We start from the raw sequence: 18,246 nt of genomic DNA, 5'->3' as shown, positions 1-18,246 counted from the left end.
AGGATGCCCTGGCCACCACACAGTAAGCTAAGCAATTGTCAGCAGTAAACTGTCTGCACACTGTACATATTGTATACTATGAGCTGTTCTGTTCTCCCTGCAATTGTCCTATCCTCGATGTAGATATGTATAAATGTAAAGTACCTATTATTGTAACTTGTAACCGCATTATAAACAAGCCCCCTGATGCCCTTTGGCAGGGTGTGCACTACAAATACAAATACCAATTTGTGGACAGAATGACAGGCTAGAAGAGGGAGCCAGCAACCAAGATTTAAAGGATTTGAAGGCAAGTATGGTACAGATGAAACAGATCCAAACCTTGCTAGCACTGTCAATTGTCAAAGGTGGCCTTTGTATCAAAAACAGGCTTTCAGAAAGAAGGTACTGCGAAGAGCAGCACGTAGACAGTAACAATCCTAGACATAGAAGAGTAGAGAGCATTCAACTTCAATAGGTATAACAACAAATCTTTTTAAAAGGGCAGGCTTGTGGCACTACCTGGTAAGAGAGCTCAGCAGAAAAATAAAGTCACGGAAGATTAGTATGTATAGATGGCAGGGGTGCAATAAAGGACTCCCGTACAATAGTTGGAAAAGGTATCCATCAAAAGCAGATTGAGTTCTTATTTGGCATATATGTCATCTCCGGGACCGTACTAAACTGGGATGTGTCCTACCTGACATCAGGCTGTACAGATGGGTTCACTCAAATTCAACAGACGCAGTCATATGAGGGGTGCAATCCATCCTCTGCCCAGTAGTCTAATCCATAAATGGAACTCTTCGAACACTGCTACATGACCCCAACATGGCCATCCATCAGTTCTCAAACACTCATCTGTACCTTAATGTCAGTGGCCCCCAGGACATCGCTCACCTCTGCCAATGCCTTGATACCATCCAAACATGGGTGCCAGAATGCCTACCTCAAACTAAGCCCCATTAAGACAGAACGATTCCTCACGGCCCCCGACCACACTAGGAAACTTGCGCAACATTGGCTGGATGACATGCGCCTAGAGGGAATAAGACCCAGCTGCCAAATACTCATCCTTAATTGTTGACAGAAGCCTGTCCTTCAAAAAAGCACATAGCCAGAAAGGTGCCCAGCATGACTTCAGTACAGTGCTCCAAGCCGTCGTGATCTCACACATCGCTGGGGGAACTCCCTCCTTACTGGGGTTTCAGCCATGAATCTAGCTCCCCCCCCAACCCCCTAAAAGCAGCCTATCATGCTGCAGCCCGACTCATTACAGGGACCCGCAAAGTCGACCGTATCTCTCCAACACTGAGTGAGCTTCACTGGCTCCCCCTCTTCGGCAGGATCATATTCAAAACTGTACTTATAACCCACAAAGCTGTCTCAAATGGAACACCAACACACCCGACAGCTAAAATCTTACTCCTCTGGAGGCTCTTGCAACTCAAGCAAAATTATCAAAAGGATGGTGTCTGAGAGAAGACTTGCAACCAGTTTTTCTCCTGCTTCGCCCAAACCACCTGGAACTCACTACCCAGCAGAGGCTCAAAAGGCCTCCGCCATACTCCAATTCTACAAAACACTACACGTGGCACCTTCAACGATACCTTCCATGTGAATAGAAAACCATTCCACCTACTGTAGTGCACTTCTGTATGAAACACCAAGTCCAACACTGGCAAACTAATGTTGGGAAGTGCTCAGCTACTCGTGGTTCGCACTATGAGCAATAAAACATATTGGGAACAGATGCTACAAGATGCAGAAAGTAAGGATTCCATTGTTGCGCCACTTATTCAAACTATTTGATCTTTTCCAGTTTACATTATATGCATGCTAGCTTTATTCTTTTCTCTTATTAGCTCAATGCATAAAAGATGGCCCATAAAACGATGTCCTACGTCCCCTTTTAGCATGACGGCCAAGGAACCTAAATCTTGGTTGAAGTCACACTGCAGTTTTAATCTCTTGCAGTCATTGCTCTTCATAAGCATTGTAAGGAAGCTAATTTGGAAACTGGATTTGACAGAGTCAGTCAGCAATTATCAGAATTGCAAATAAACCTGAATGTCTAGCTGCCTCCCTAGAACCACAGGACTCCAATATGCCATAAATGTTTGCTAGGTTCCATCACGCTTCGTCTGACCTTATATGTTAGGACACAGCTATTAATGAATACAGTGATATACCTCTTGGTTTCAAGTGCTTGCTCCAACCTTGCCAATTATTTTCAATCCAAGAAACTCATGGCACAGAATCGCCTTGCAATGATTTAATGTCTACAAAACGTGCTACATGCAGATATCAGTCTGCTGGCTGTATATGTAGAAGGCATGTAGAAGGCATATTAAAATGCCCAATTGTCATTGAAATGCACTCCTTATCTTGAGTCAGTGAAACAGGGAGGTGTTGGGAGATTTATAATTTGTATGCTTCATTCCCTTTCCTAGTGAGACCCCCCAGAACCTTTGCTGGACTTCTGGACCTTTTACTGAACTCTTGAATGAGTGGAGCCTTTTTCCAATCATTTATTCTTCTGGACTTTCTCTTTTGGAGCTCTATTCTTTGTATTGTACCTGTCCTGTGGAGTCTATTTCTCCTCCATAGCTCTTAAAAGGCATCTGTATTTTATTGCAGCACACAGTTCCTTAGGGGAAGTGTTGCTGGGACCCTTAAGGTCCTCCTTTGAGATTTTTTTTTATCCTAGAGTATCTACAGTTCTTAAGGGTAGAGAAATACTTAGCACCTCTCCTAAAACTTTGTAGTCAGAGATTGGCCCACGCCAACCTTATGTGAAGTGGCAAAGGGGTACCTGGCATCCCCCTTGACTCTTTTCCTGTGACTTATTGGTCACAGACAATTCCAAGTTATGCCTGGTGGCAGTGGACGTGTTCTACCAACTATTATGTAATTTCTACAGCACGCTATGTCCATAGCCTCGGTAGTGCAAAATAGGGGCACACAAGCATTAACCTCTCTTCTTGTTTTGCCATTTCTAGCATGGTTATTCTTTGTTGGCCCTTCCTCTATCATTCTGGGAGGCGGAGGCCTGTGTGTGTCATTTGCCTTCGGCGGGAACCCTTGGTGTACCCGCCTAGGTTCCAAAGTGGCTGGGCAGGCAGGAAGTGGGGGAGGAGTTTTCCATCCTCCTGTCCTTTGTCAGAGTGCCTGAATAGATCCTCCTCCCAGTTGGGGTGTGGCTGTCCTGATTGGACAGCCAAACGCCCCTTTCTGTAAATTGCTGAGAGATTGCAGAGGAGTGTGTGCTGGAACTGTATAAAAGGTGAGGCTCCTGGAGTGAAAAGCGAGTCGACCACTGGAATCTGAAGTAACCGAAGAAGACCAGAGACGCCGGCAGACCCTTTGAAACACTGAAGCAACCACTGCTTTCCTGACCCAGTTTTCTGTACGACAGAGGAACTCCGAAGAGGATGACTCCTTCGCTTTGACTGGTGTGAACAACCAGTCCCAAGACGAACTTTGAATTGAGCCATCTTCCGAGGTGCTGTGAGTTTCCAGACCTGCGGAACTCCAATGCTAGGAGATCTGCTGCCCATTTCGAGTACATAGTTGAGGAAAGGCCGAATCCATCCAAATCTTTGCTGCGCCCTCAAGGACACTCCAGAGATCCGATCCAACTCTCCCAGCTCCCTCATCAGACTGTGGGACTGCAGGAAGCGAAGAAGAATGACTGGGAGAATCGGGTCCTTTGTTGGTGCTTCAGAAAAGGCGCCAAAACCACAGTGACCAAAGAAATTCATGAAAGTCATACCAGATGTCCACCCTAGAAACTTCTGCTGAGAGATCCCGTCCATTGTCCTGCCTTCAGTCACCAGATGAAGGAATCCAGAGATCGGGTCCAGAGCTGCAAAATTGCGGAGCATGCACACAACAGTTTTTCTTCTAACTTAAGGTACTGCAAGGAAAAAGGTATTACTTACCTGATTCCAGAGCAATGGAGTGCACTTTGAGATGTCCAGGGCAACCCCCCTCTTACCTCTGATTCAAGCCGCTGCGTGTATCCCCTTTAGCAAGTCCTTTAACAGGGTTCCATGTGTTAACATCCCTGCAAAAATATTGCGAAACAAAAATATTGCCATATCTTTGAAGCAATATTGAGCCATGGACCCTGCAGGGGACACCCCGGCAACACCTACACCATTTTTAAATGTGCGGGGGACACCCGCGCAACCCCCGCTCCCACAAATTTCCCCCCCAAAAAATACTGCCTATGGCGAGAAACAACCATATGTACCGCAATATTTTTGGTGGGGATAATATGTAGGGAGGGTCTCCAACGTTGGTTAAGCCTTCTTGCATCTTCCTTCCTAAAGACTAGAAAGTGCCCACAGGAACCTTTGATTTCTACTGCTTTTCAAGACTTTAAGCCGTTACGAACTGCCTTTTAGCTAGAGTTGAGTTTTTGACTTTGAAAGACTTGCTGTGCCGCAAAACTGCCTCTAGAACCTGAAGCTCTGCTAGGAGAACACTAACCAACTGTTTTCATTCACAAAAATCACTATCTTATATGTGTATGCAGACAAAATACAATTAGCGCATTACTTTGTGGGTGCACGGTATTACCGATAGAGCTATCAAACTGCTGTTCAGCAACTACAAACTAAGAAGTGACCCCTTGAAAGTATTGAAAAGTATACCTGTGTGTTGGTTTATTGCGCCAAGTATTTAACAGTGACTCTTGTGTAAATATAATAAATCTATATTTTAATATACATTTATGCTAAAGTGTTTCTTTGAAGTGCATTTCTAACGGTAGAGTGTGCTTACCTACAGCTAGGAAAAAGAAGATTCAACATAGGCATCCTCCCATCCCCTGCACACCATCTCGTGTTGGTAAAACCAACTACTGATGTATAGAAGTAAAATATAACCATCGTATTGTTAGTTTTCAAGTCAACAATAATTAACACAACAAATTTTGAACAAAAGTGATGTTTACTTACCTACAGCTCACATCTTCCTCTTAAGATAAGCCTGACTGCTCTGCCACACTACCACTGTCTCTGAGTAGTACAGACTGACACTAAGAGTTGGGGATCTACAAACCACTGGGATAGCTTACCAAAGTCTTACCTACAAGTGGGACTTTAGGAAATCTCCCCTAAAAGGAGGCATCTGTGATATTAAAAACACATTCTGGAAGGGTGGGCAGGATAATGCCTCAGTATCTGCCTTAATCAATTGACATGCCTAGTGAATTGTCCAAAAGGTGATTAAATGTGGGCATGCTTCACTCTATACACTTCTAGGCACACAATGTTGATGTTAGGAATAACATTGGAATGAATGTTCCCCCACTTGTCCTTTTCCCTTTTATAAATCAAAAAAGAAAAGAAATCCTGTATTGAAGCAAAACCAAAAGTGTGGTTGATCATCTAAAAAAGAGTTATGAATTAAAGGGCACAAATAAAAAACATGTGGAGTACATAGCAATGTTCAGCGTACATCATATCCAACGGATGCAAGTTGCTCTCCCAACAAAAAAACGTCCTGAAATAACAAAACATTTGTTGCCTGATGCTGCGCAACATGAAAGAATTACCCCTTGTCAAAAACCACAGTACTTTAAGAGTAGAGGGACAGCGAGTCACCAAAGTTTGACAAGCAACCCACGAACATGCCTTTTTACGAAAGACAATGTCCTCCTTTTTCTTATGTCCTCACTGATACAACGCTGTCCACAGGTTGCCTTCTCTGAGCCATGGAGTCCTAGTGAATGGAGTGTTTTTTAAGCAGCCCATTGCGGCACTGCTAGCCTTGGGAGTTAGGAGGTATATGAGAGCATAGTGGTGTTTACAATTTTTTACATGGAGATTTGAGATGATCGAGAACCTATGAGTGATGTTTTGAGTATGATTATTTACAAACTAGGTTCAATTCTTACTATCTGGATGCAAATTTATGGGGGTAGCTATCCCATATTTATGTAATGGTCTAGCGCTCTATTGATTTGTAGTTGCGTTGGGTTTCTTGCATCACACGGGCAGATGGTGTGGCTTACCTCTGCTCATGTGCACTGTGGCGCGTGTTTGCGTGTGTTTTGTGTGCTCTTTGCCTAGTTTGTCACTCTACTATCATTTTTCTGCCTTTTTATTGTGTTCCTTTCAGGAGAGGAGGTAGTTCTGGATGTTTTAGGTGGGTCAGGCATTAGATGTTTTAGTGATCGGTGGTTCTCACAGTGGTGCATGCTAGTTTGTTTGGTTCATGGGTTTTGTGGGTGGCTTGACAGGTAGTCTGAATGCAAGTGTGATTGCTCTTGATAGTGAAGTTGGAGTCATTGCTTTGGAGAGAAGGTGTGCTAGGGGTGACAGACCCAGGCGGATGGAGCAAGTTATTGTATTTGGAAGGTTGCGGATGTTAGGTGTAGATAGCGTCCTCTTGGGGACGTTATGTTCTCGGGCGTGGCTGGCCTGAAGCTTCGGTGTGGCAGGTCATAGCAGAAGGGTGTTCGTTTCTCGACGTGTTCATCTTCCGGTCCTCTTGTTAATTTTTGCATCGGTGTAGTAGTAGCTAAAGGGTGCGCTGTGGCTCAGTGCACCTTAGTAGTTAGCAGTAGGATGCATGAGAGTGTTGGGTTTAGTAGTTTGGCATTGTGAAGTGTGGTTAGTTGGGGCTGGTTCCTTTGTTAGAGTCTGCTGTGGGACTGTCACAGATTAAGTGTTCTTGTATGGTTGCTTTGCTTCACTTGCAGACGGTGAGGGGGCGAGGTAATTGTTAAGTAGAGCTCTTGCTCTAGGTGAAAAAGTACTCCAGAGACACAGGTCAGGAAGCAAACTTATTGAATGGCTTCAGGGTTACATGATGACACAATGGGTAAATCCAAAAGGTATGAAGGTCCAGGAAGACATCCACGGCCTCCACTCTCACAGGCTGCTTCAATTCAACTGACATTCATGGAATTTACAGGGGCACTCCCACCACAACATTCCACAGGCATTCATTCCACCAGGCATTCATCAAGCAAGCATTCAGGCAGGGCCAAGGGAAGCACACGACATAACATTACATACATTCATGAAGCTGCACCAAAACATGTTCAGGGAAAACCCACTCCACATTACTGAAACAGGATACATGTCTCAATGTTGGCCCCAACAATGTAACCGGTGACATCAAAGTTGATTCTTATGAACTTGCCCTGCAAAGCAAAACACAAGTAAATCGACAAATATGGTGTTAATAAAAGCATTGAACATTACTGTGGGAAAACATTGAAGCAAAATAAACAGGGAATGCTGGAGCCCTTTCAGATCACCGACAGCTAGGTCCTTGGGCATCACTCTTGTAAGCTCTGCTGAGGAATAGTTCACAAAATGTGTGGCAATATTTTAAATCCATCTATAAAAGAGGGTCTCTGTGGAGCTAAAGGAGACCTACATATGTGATCTTTTGAACACATCCAGGGCACCCTCAAAAGTGCTGGGGAACTTCAGAATGATGCCAGCTTAACCAGATGGCCACTCTAGGTCAGTACAACAGATTGCTTCCGAGTCTTATTCCTGGGATTGACATGTCAATAGAATGACAGTGTGAGATTTCCATACAGTTTAAAAAATAAAAAAAAAGAAAGAAAAGAAAAACAGCATTTATTTTGACAGAGTAAGCTGAGAATGTTCTAAACAAACGCCTTTAAAACTCAACAGGGATTCAGAGGCCATATGATTCACATTCAGGGAAAATACTGTTAAAGACTCAGCCCATAAAAGTATTTTTGCGCAAAACCAGAGTAAAGGTTTTTTTCTCCTTTTTGCAAGTGCAACCTTGGAATCCAAAGTGATACCACAAAGAATTGCTTGCTTATGCAACAAAATGTAAACCTCATCCTGTAACGGAGGATATGCCCCAGAATAGCGTTACTGATTGGATAACCAACAGCTTCTCTGAAAGAAATGTCGGAGAAACCTCTGTGGGCCTTGATTTAGTGGAAAAAGAGAAGTAAGCAGGCTAGCAATTAGACTCATGAAAACTAGGTATAGTTCATCCCTTCGAGTTTTCTTATTACATCATGGGACCTAGTACTGTTGTATTTCTAAGGGGGGGTTGGGGGCTACAATTAGGAGCACTAGAGTGCAAATGTTATGTTATTTGATGTGTGTATAGTGCCTACTGCTATTAGTATGGCTCTGAAGCACTGTAGTGGATGAATGTTCTTCAGAAGACCGCAGTCTGTGCAAATGTGAATAAAAGGAGCAATACAATGATAGGGAACCGTCAGACATGATGAGGTTAAACCATTTGAAATCATATAGCGCATATTGCATAAGGCAAGAATGCTATGTAAGTGGCTAAGTGACAGCTGTACTGAATTTTTTGTGGGACTCAGCTGTATTCTATGGGTTGGATTGTGAGCGGGGCAGGGTGTTGTAAATAGTCTATAAATCCCTATGGCAATTGCCTACGGTTGAGGGCTCCGCTATACTTTACATGCAGAGCACATGCATCCATAGCTAACCTGCAGTCAACATCCAAATTACATGCACAGTTGGATAAGAAACAGATACCACCAGCGTAGGTCCTCTTGTCAGTACCATTTGGTTATTGCAGTAAAATGTAGTATAAAGGATTCAAATATGGCTGCGATAATGCGTAGTCACCTATAGAAAAATACTGAACTGGTCATCCGTGCCATTGCCAGTCTCCAGGCATCCCGGTCCTCTATAGAGAAACCGATCACTACCCGCCAACCCCCATCCACCAGAGTCCGTTGAACATCCATTTCCCACCTGGAAGTTCTGACTACCCGATCCTTTTCGCTTAGCGTGGAAGGGGAGCATGAAGGAGAGGCTGAACAGGTGGAAATTTGAGGGTGAACGTCACAGAGGCAAAATAAGGGGTTGTTTGTCATGCAGGGGTATTACGTAGCATGGGCAAGGGGGGTGAGCAATGTTTTGAGTGTTTTCTTGAAAACAAGGTTGTCCTCCATGCGGCAAATAGTTATAGGAAGAGAGTTCCAAATTGTGGGTGCTTCTACTGAGAAGGAGGTGCTCCCATTAAGAGTTGATCTGGTCACTGGAATTACGAGTAAACGTGCTGAGTCTTCTGTTTGGTCTGTAGCGAGTAAACTTTTGTTGCAGGTATTCAGGTCCTTTATTGTTGAAGGCTCAATGAGTGATACACATTGCTTTGAAGGTAGCGCGCTGTTAAGGGGTTTTGGTAAAGTCCTGTTTGGGACAAGACTTTAGAAAGTCCACACTTGGTGAACAGGGTTATAACCCTTAGGTTTAGCCTGAACTAACCAAAAATTTGGTAGCAATGGCTGAGCAGCCAGGCTTAGTCTAGGAGGGAGGAGGGCTGTAGTGAGGCACACAGAACATCGAGCATACACATGGTTCAAGGAAACACTGACACTAGGGAGTTCTATAGAAAGATTTATTGTATATACAACAAAGCTTATAAGTAAATCAAGTACGTACTATTCACAGTAGGGCAAAAGAGAAGAAACAATTGCAATATTCACAGTAATCAATTCTTGTTAGAATATACCATGGTAGCACAGAAAATCCAGTGAAACACCTGAACTGGGGAGGCAAACCTGTCCAGAAACGGAAGTACTTTTAGCTTAGCCTAACTTAGGCAGTCCAACCCTATCTTGTGTAAGTCAGAACGTTAGAAGGGACACTGGGGCACCAGTGGCCAAGGGCTGCTGAAGAACAGGCAGGGAAGTAGAGTACAATGTTCCAGAAGGCAGGGCCCAGCAGGCACCCTTCAGGTTTGTAGGTAAGTTTTCACAGTGGCAAGGGAATTTGGGATTTCCCTTGCAGTAATGCCCCAGGGACTAATGTTCTAAGGCAGGATAGAGCCGAATGGGTCACCCACCTTAAAGGGACTCTGGGTAGGCCCAGGAGAGGTGCAGGAATCAGCTGAATGCAGCCCCCACGAGACAATAACTCAGCAAGCCCCAGGTCAGTACCTAGGAGCGGTACAGTACCTTTTCAATTAAGAACACAATGCCACAGGACGGCCCACAGGGCGGCTGAAGAAGGAACTTGAGGGGTCAGACAGTTGCTCTCTTGCAGTGGGACGCCAAGCAGAGGATCTCCACGACACCGGCTCGTTGGAGCCCTTCACACCCTTCGGAACAGCAACAATTATGGTCCGGCAGACTTCTCTCTGGTTCTCGGTCCTCAACTCGGCTGAGGGTACGTCTAAGAGCAGGAAAGTCACTGCAGGCCCAAAAGGATGCCCACAAGGTCTCAGCCGAAACCGCATTTCACAAGACAATGCACCACAAAATGGCACAGGTCCCAGAGTATTGCGAATTTGCAAGCTGGGGAGATAGCAGCTTTTCAAGGGGAGGCATAAAATGCAGGTCGTCTTCAGACTGGTTAGGCCCACCAGTCCAGTGGAGGAAGTCATCTTCAGCAGATCTTCCCTGTCACTCAGAATTCAGGGTTGGTTCGGCAGCGGTCACTCAACGGTTCTGGCAGTCGCTGGAAGTTGCTGGGGACGTCCATCTGCAAATTCCTCTTCGAAACTTCAGCCCAGTGGACGACTGAGTTTCAGCCCCAGGACCCTCGCCTTTTATGCAGGAAAACCAGCTGAGCCCACCAATCACCAGACATACATCCATTCAAGCCTGGGGGGTGGCTGTCATCCAGCCTCCCAGCACAAACTGGCTTCAGGCTGGAACACTGCAGGACAAAGACTAGGGTAGTTTCTGTCACCTCCCCTTATTCCCGTCCTTTCAGGCACTCAGAGAGCCTTGTGGGATTTTCCAATGAAGCCTACCTAAGACAAAAGACCCATCAAAACCTTCCCCACCCAGACAGACAGAAAAAGTCCCAGGAAGTGCTAAGTTACCTTGAACAGGACTGAAAACTACAGCCACCATTTTAGAAAAATGGTGTCCATTGTGTCGGCTACCACAGTTGCAAAGACAGCTTGCAGAAAAAGTCCACAAACAGTTGTGCAAAAAGGTACACTGCCACCAGCCTGTCAAATGAACTTGGAACAGTAAATAAAAGTTACTGGAAAAGCAAGAAAAGGGAGGCAATGTTTCTCCTCAGCACTTCACTTAAGGTGGGTTGTGCTGATCTCGCAAAATAAGATACAGGTGGGACAAAAAGTGTCACCTTGCCCTGGTAACATGCGTTAACGCAGCTAAAATAAAAAGGGAAGCTGAAGGAGCTCCCATCAACACTGCAAAAAAGTGCTTTGTGCGGCAATAATAAAACTTAGATGCCAGAAAAGATGAAGGAAAGCATAACTCCATTAAAAAGTACCAAAAAGAGGTTTCCATGGTTAGAGTAAAAGAATGAGAGTGTGGAAAAAGGTTCCCACTCACTCAGGAGAATCCGTCCAAAAATCCAATAGTCCAGCAGAAATGCTGGGGGACTCGCAGTGGGGAGAATTTCACTCAAAAAAAGCAAATCTACCTGACACGCACTGACCGATCTGAAGCCAATGGAGAACTCGAGAGGCCAGGAGAGATGTGCTCTCTAGGACCTAAGGCTAGGCAGAGTCTTCCAGCTGTATTTTGCACTCTTAGTTCCCAGATGGGAGGTGCTCCCCCCATGCTAAATATAGTGTATTGGCATAGTCTAGGCGTGATATTATGATTGTGATAATTGTGTTAACTGTGTGGAAAGGAACAATGCAGCAAATGATACGATGTGAGGCGACAGTCAGGTTGGAGATTTTAATTGTGTTAGAGGTGGAGGGAGGTGGGCCCAGAGAGGGAGGCCAGGGGATGGGTTGAGGGAAGAGCTGTTTTTCCAGATAGGATGATCTTGGGTTTGCCTGGGTTGAGTAGCAGGTGATTGAACACTGGATGCCGGCCATTCTCGGAGACGCAAGCTGCGAGATCGGGAGAGATAGAGGAATAGATATTTAAAATGTTGAGGATGAGCTGGGTGTCATCGGTGTAGTTGTAGCATGATAGACCATGAGATCGAATGAGAGCGGCCAGCAGGTTCAGGTAGATGTTGGAGAGGGGAGAGGGAAACCTTGCGGCACACCATGAAGGGCTGGGTGGGGCTACAAGGAGAACTGAGGTAAGTGTACGATTTGTGATAGGTTGGAGAGGAAGGAGGAAATCCGGTTCAGAGCTAGATCCTCAATGCATAGGGTATGTAGTCGCTCTGAGAGGATGGAGAAGTCTATGGTATCAAACGTTGCTGGGAGGTCAAGCAGGATTAGGGCGGTGCATCCATCTGAGTCAGTGTGAATTTCTAGATTGTCCCAAATGGAAAGTAAGCACGACTCTGTTCCCAGTAGTGGTCTGAAGCCTGACTGAGCAGATTCAAGGATCTTTTTAGATTATATGAAAAAGGGCATAGTTTCAAGTATGCTGCTCCGTCAGCTAGTTTGGCTATATAGCGGTTATTCCAGATGGGTCTGTAATTGGTTGGGTCAAGTGGATCAAGGGAGGCCTTTTTAAGGCGGGGCTTGATGAAGGAGGTTTTAAATTCTACTTGGAAGATGCAGAAAGTAAGTGAAGAGTTGATGGTTTGTCCGGGATTGTCAGCACAAGTGGGGAGTCTGCTGGACGGCTGTGTGATAATAGTTTGAGGAATTCTGAGGGGGAGAGTGGTGAGAAGGAGAAAAGTGGAAGGGTAGATGGTGGTTCTGTTAGAGGGGGTGAGAAAGCATGGGAGGGTGGAGGAGGGATGAGAGGATAGAAGTGAGTCTCCCTAGTGATTTATTGCAAAAGGGTCTGAGAGAGTCACAAATGGATTGTAGTGGGTGCAGTGAGTCGGTGAAGCATGCAGGGGCGTTGAATTCAGGGATGAGCTTAAACAGTTCCCTGACTGGGTGTGGGGCTTTGGAGATTCTGTTCTTGTAATAGGATTTTTGGGCTTTGTGGATTTCTGGACAGTAGTGTTTGAGCTGGGAGGCGTAGACAAGTCTGTTGGGTGTAGATCAATCTGAACACCATCTACGCTCCAGGATATGGTTCAAGCTTTTAATTAGTTTTAATTTTTATTAAGTTATTTTATTTTTTAGAGCTGCTGCGAACCATCTGGGACTGGGTGAATGGCATTTACTGTTTTAGAAAGATTTGAGCAGCGAGAGGGAGTCGAGTGCTTCAGCGCACCAGTTATCGAAGTAAGAGATGGTGACCTGACCCAGGGAAAAAGAACGGGTGGTCTGAGCGACAAGTAGTGTAATGCTAAAAACAGTACTGGACGGACTACCTAAGGTGACCAGATGTCTGGGATAGCAGTCTTTTCCTGAAACCAGAGACGTTGGGCAAAATTTAAACTAGTTCCAGGTTTGAGAAGGAGGGCAGGTGGGCATGCATGCTAGCATTAAAAGGTGCATCCTACCCATAACCCTTGGGGAGTGTTTCCCCAAGTACAGCGAAGCCTGGCTTCCCAGCTATGTTTCAGATGTATGCTCACAAGGCTTTTTTACCTCACTCACCAGCACCCATTTCCATTGCAGTGCACTGGTCAGTACCCATGGCTACCAGCGTAGGAAATGTACCTACCTTTGTTTTGCAGTGTAGCACAAACCACCTTCATTTCAGTGCTTCAAGGACACTGTCACTTTCATTTTTCCTTAACTCTAAATTACATCCCAGTTCCTTTTGTGATGTCTACTGAACAAACTGGTGGCAGTGAACGGTTTGTCTCCTTGTGCACAGTCATGCACTCAAAATGGCCATTCCTCATAATAAAAGCCCTCTTTTCTGTGCCATATTGTTTGTTAGTCATCTTCCTCCTTTCTCAGGATGGAAATTGCTATGTAAAGGCATAACATTTCTCAGTAGTCCAGTTCGGGGGAGGGGGGGCGGGGTACACTTAGGTCCATTCAATAGATGGGCAGGGACTGCAGCCAGCGAGAGATCTTGGTAAAAGGAGGACCGGGAGCCATTCAAGATAGTCGCCCAAAAGATCCAAGCATCTGGAGCTGAAGGAACGCCAAAGACTCGCTGCTGTGACCAACATTGGCCAAGCCAACCACAATTTTGGACCTCTGCCTTCAAATCAACTGGGAAAACTGGATGCCTTCACCCTTAGGTTGATGGGACTAAATAGTGTGAAGCCCTGCATTCATTGCAGTACCTCCTGTTGCATTGCGAATAACTTTGCTAGCATCCCCAGAACTCTGCTGGAAACTCACCAACCTACTGCTTCAGGCGGACCATGAGGAAGGGCCTTCTGAAACACAGATTTTGGCCACCTGTTCCAAAGAGACTGTTGAGCCGGTCACACCGACTTCAAATCCTGTCTAACTGACCCTGAGGGGTCCTCCCGCGCAACTGGGAATGAAGCTGAGCAGACTACACCCTGTCCTATGGGCTCTGTCGCAGTCAAATGTTCATTTGGAGACTTCAAGCCAGAACGTGTGACCTGTCAACACGAAAGCAGATTATGTGCCTTGTTCCCATGGATTCCCTGTCCCGTAGTGTCTGTGGTATTTCAATTTGGAGATAGGAGGTCAAGATACCCTAGTTCACTTAATGTGCCCCTATCCCTGTTGACTTGCATTGGTGTAAAGCCCTTAATTTAAAAGTAGCTACCTTACAGAGACAAAGGAGATGTAACATGGATAAGTGTTAGGCAGAATTGCAGGCAGTAAACTCTGGGACCACTACACACAATTAGGACTACAGGTGTTAGCCAAACCAACCTTTGGTAGAAGTCTGTATCACACAGTTCTTTATAGCCAGAGGAGTTCAATTCAAGTCAATAGGCCAGGCCAAAGTCAATGGACTAGTGTTCTGGATAGGAAAGAGCAGTTCTGGTATCAAACGGTAAAGTCTTTGCGCAATTTCTTATAAGTAGTTTAGACGGAAAAAAAATCATATGTCGGGTCACAAGCTGATTAGGCCTGCAAGTTGGGAAAGTTTCACAAACTATCACCGCGAGAGTGGCATTCTCTCAATCGGGTTGTCACAGTATCTTTGTATGAAGAAACAAATGCTGATGAAGTTGTGGTTCCTGGCAGGTTCTGCAGATCTTGCTGTTCCTGAGCCTCGGTCGTGGGGACAATAGGGAGGACGTTGGGAGACTCCTGCACTACACAGGATCGTTGAAGAAAGCAAACAAGATTGAGTCACTTCAGTTTCCAGTAGCTGTAGATTCAAGAACACAAACTGGTGTCCCTCTCCTTGGTTAATCCTAACCAGCCTTGAGAATGGTATCCAGGTGTCTTATGAGTTGATTGGTCCCACCAACTCAAAAGAAGAAGCCGTCATTGAAGGAGCTTCTCTGTCCAATGGAGTTTGGCAATTCGGACCTGCAGCAGGGCTTCACTGGGCAAACCAATGGTCCACGAGGTGCAGCAGCCGTCCTCTCCCAGCTCGTCTTCGGTTCTTTCGTTGCAGTGGTCGACTCTGCTTCCCAGTCCTAGAAACTCGCCTTTTAAACAGTTTTCTCCCTTTCATTCCAGCCTAGCTGTCACTCACCCAGCAGGGTGGCTGTCCTTGCCGGGCAGTCAGTCAGCCAATTACGCCAGAGGGCATTTGGGTCTCCTAGGACATATTGAAAAACATGGCTCCTGTGATTTTTGGCTACCGTGCTCAGAAAAAATCATGCTAGTTCATTGTAAAACCACTGCCACCAGCCTTTTCAATAGGAAAGGGTAGCATTTGACTTCTACATGAGTATTTAGACACAGGGGATACCATGTAACCCCTCCAGCACTCCATTGTAAAATGGTGTGCGCTGGGTCTAGGAATTTGGAAAGACTAGTAAAGTCAATTTCACTTTATATTCTCTGGGAAACAGTAGTTTATCCCAGAGAAGGTATCTAAACCTTTGGGAAGTCTAAAATACATCCCTGTGTCACTGCACTGAGGGTGCTCTGTAACACATGAAAATATGATGCCTATGGAGTTATCTAAAACTCCATAATCAAAGAACACAAATGTAAAACACACATCAAAATACATGAGAGTGGGAAAAAAGGCTTACACTCTTTCCAGGTAAAAAAATCAAGTCCTCAAAATCCAGCAAAGTTGTTGGTGGTCTCTAAGGTGAAGGGAATTAGCACATTTATGAGAATTCTCCCTAACAGTAAGGAGACCTCCTTTGGTCATTTAGGGCTTGGTGGCAGGTAGACTACCCCCTCCATAGCTGGAGGACTAATTGGGACCTTTCTACGGTGAATTTGTAAAGAAACATGCTTACCAAGACTACCTGCGTTAACAGGTTGAGGTCTGAAAACCGTAGTAATAGACTTACTAAGCATTGCACTAATGTTTTAAGATACACTCGCCATTTAAAGGCCTGTACAATTTAGCCTAACCATTTTGTTTACCCAACTTTAGCCATTTAGTGTATAGGCTTAAGATTAACTGTGTTGCATACAAAAGTGGCAGATAACCCATTTGTTGTTTCCAAACAGGCCTACCCACTACTGAGTGTAATCCTAACTGCTCACCCACCCAACCATTTAGAGTTTGGTCAAAGACATCAGTGTGAAACTAGTTGCACTTTTAGTTCAACTTCTCAGAACCCCTCACCAAAATAGGTTCTGAAAAAAACCTACTCACAATCGTACCATTCCTTTCAGCACCAAACTGAAATCTGTTGCCCAACATCCCTGTGCTGCCTCCTTGTCCCCTCAACTGTCACTCCCTCGCCCAATATCATAAATCTCGCTCCAATTTGTGCTTCCAAATACACCCTTAAACTAAATGTCCTGACCCTGCAGAGAACCCTGACCCAGGCCTGCCCATTGTACCGTTCCCTTGATCCCTTCTCTCTTTCTGTACATACTGATTATTCAACTACTAAACTGCGCATTATCTGATCATCGACTCCACTGGTAATTGCTCAATTGTGACTTTCACTATTTTTCAAAGCACCCGGCGAAGGGAATGCTCCATTCTTTTCTTGTCCTCATGTATAGCGTTCTAGCGAGGTTGCACTCATAACCAGGCTGGTGTGGTGTGAATTTAAGATAAACCTTCAAGCTGAGTGACTGACTCCATGGAAACGTTTGTCATTTTACTGCCTTCAGCACACTTGTAGACTGTCCAATTGCTCAAGATACCTTACAAAGAAACATTAATTTACTGGAGTTTTGTATGGCGCCAACTGGTACCCTCCAAGTATCTGAAAAATATGTACAGACTAGCGCGCAACATTATAATTTTTTATATATTCAAACGTTAAACAATTGAAAATTATATCAAACACAATTGATATTCCCACAAGAATGTTTGACGTTTTGAAGAGCAGGAGTTCGAGCAGCATAGACATATTTGAATTCCAGATACAAACACAGACAACAGTATTAACGAAGATTACCCAAGCTTACAGAACAAAGATTCTTGATTCTATTAAAGACACAGAGGCTAGCATTATGCTTCACTTCTTTATTATCTACTCTCTAGCAGCCTTTCAAAACTCCAACTTTCAAATAAGAAACGAACAAAAAAGGGACTACGATCCCCCATCGTTCCTCTCCTTGTAGTGCACCATGCCTTGCTCCCATCCAATCAGGGTGCACTCCTCCTCCATATGTCATATCCTGTCAAGGTCACTTGCTCTTCTTTTTTCTGCTCTCTGGCAGATGAGTACCCCAAATCACTGCTTTGTCTGAATTTGGGGATTATCGGTGTATACCCTAGCAAATGTACATCTCATATACACGAATAGGCACAGGGTTGGGATGCGTGAGAGAGGGGTATGAAAGAAAGGTCTACTCCAATATTCTGTATGTTTATTTATTCTTGACCAGTCACTGGTGCGGCAGGGTTCCGTTGATATGTGTCCAAACGAAAGTGATTGTGTGTTGAATCAAAAACAAAATGGAAAACTGAAATGTGCTATGATTAGCCAATGGATTGTCACAGGATGACAGATGGCAAGTGTCTATGCTTAATTGCTATTATCACTATCGGAAGGAGGGGTTATTACACAATCCTCTCTTCCTGAGAGAGAAACCGCTATGTCAATTCAGAGCATTTATGACATCTAGCCACAAGGGAAGAAGTGGAGAAGTGCTGTAAAGGGAATTGGGTTAAATTAATAGTGGGGGTTGAGGAAGGAGTTTATGCTGTATTTATAGTAGCAGCGTTGGTATAGAAGGCTAATGATTGATGCCAAAAGGTATTTATAGCGCACCACTATCTTGATGCACTAAAAAGCTGCCTCGCAAGTTTCAAGAACAATCTTTAAATCTTTCCAGTCAAGAAGCAATCAATCTAGTCTCTCTACAAATTAAAAATGATGTAAAAGGCAGAGTTTATATGTTCCTGCTGATACTTCAAGAGCACCAAGATACCTATCACAGCGCTTTAAATAAGCCCACACAAACTAAAAGCAAGCCATGCAGACACATTAC

The 18,246-nt window shown here is 44.7% G+C and overlaps 1 protein-coding gene across 2 annotated transcripts in view; it reads right to left on the bottom strand.

Moving 5' to 3' along the window:
• Positions 1–18,246, bottom strand: part of MYH10 (myosin heavy chain 10) — a 1,173,511-nt gene that overhangs the window by 757,902 nt on the left and 397,363 nt on the right. For both annotated transcript variants that reach the window (XM_069654592.1, XM_069654593.1), the window contains exon 9: positions 7,078–7,141. In XM_069654592.1, coding sequence (XP_069510693.1) covers positions 7,078–7,141 — 64 coding nt within the window. The remainder of the gene's footprint in view (positions 1–7,077; positions 7,142–18,246) is intronic.

Source organism: Ambystoma mexicanum, chromosome 3q, assembly GCF_040938575.1.
Source record: "Ambystoma mexicanum isolate Mex_15411 chromosome 3q, UKY_AmexF1_1, whole genome shotgun sequence".
Taxonomy (NCBI): domain Eukaryota; kingdom Metazoa; phylum Chordata; class Amphibia; order Caudata; family Ambystomatidae; genus Ambystoma; species Ambystoma mexicanum.
Note: the sequence above shows the minus strand (reverse complement) of the source record. Positions and strands in the feature narration are given on the sequence as shown.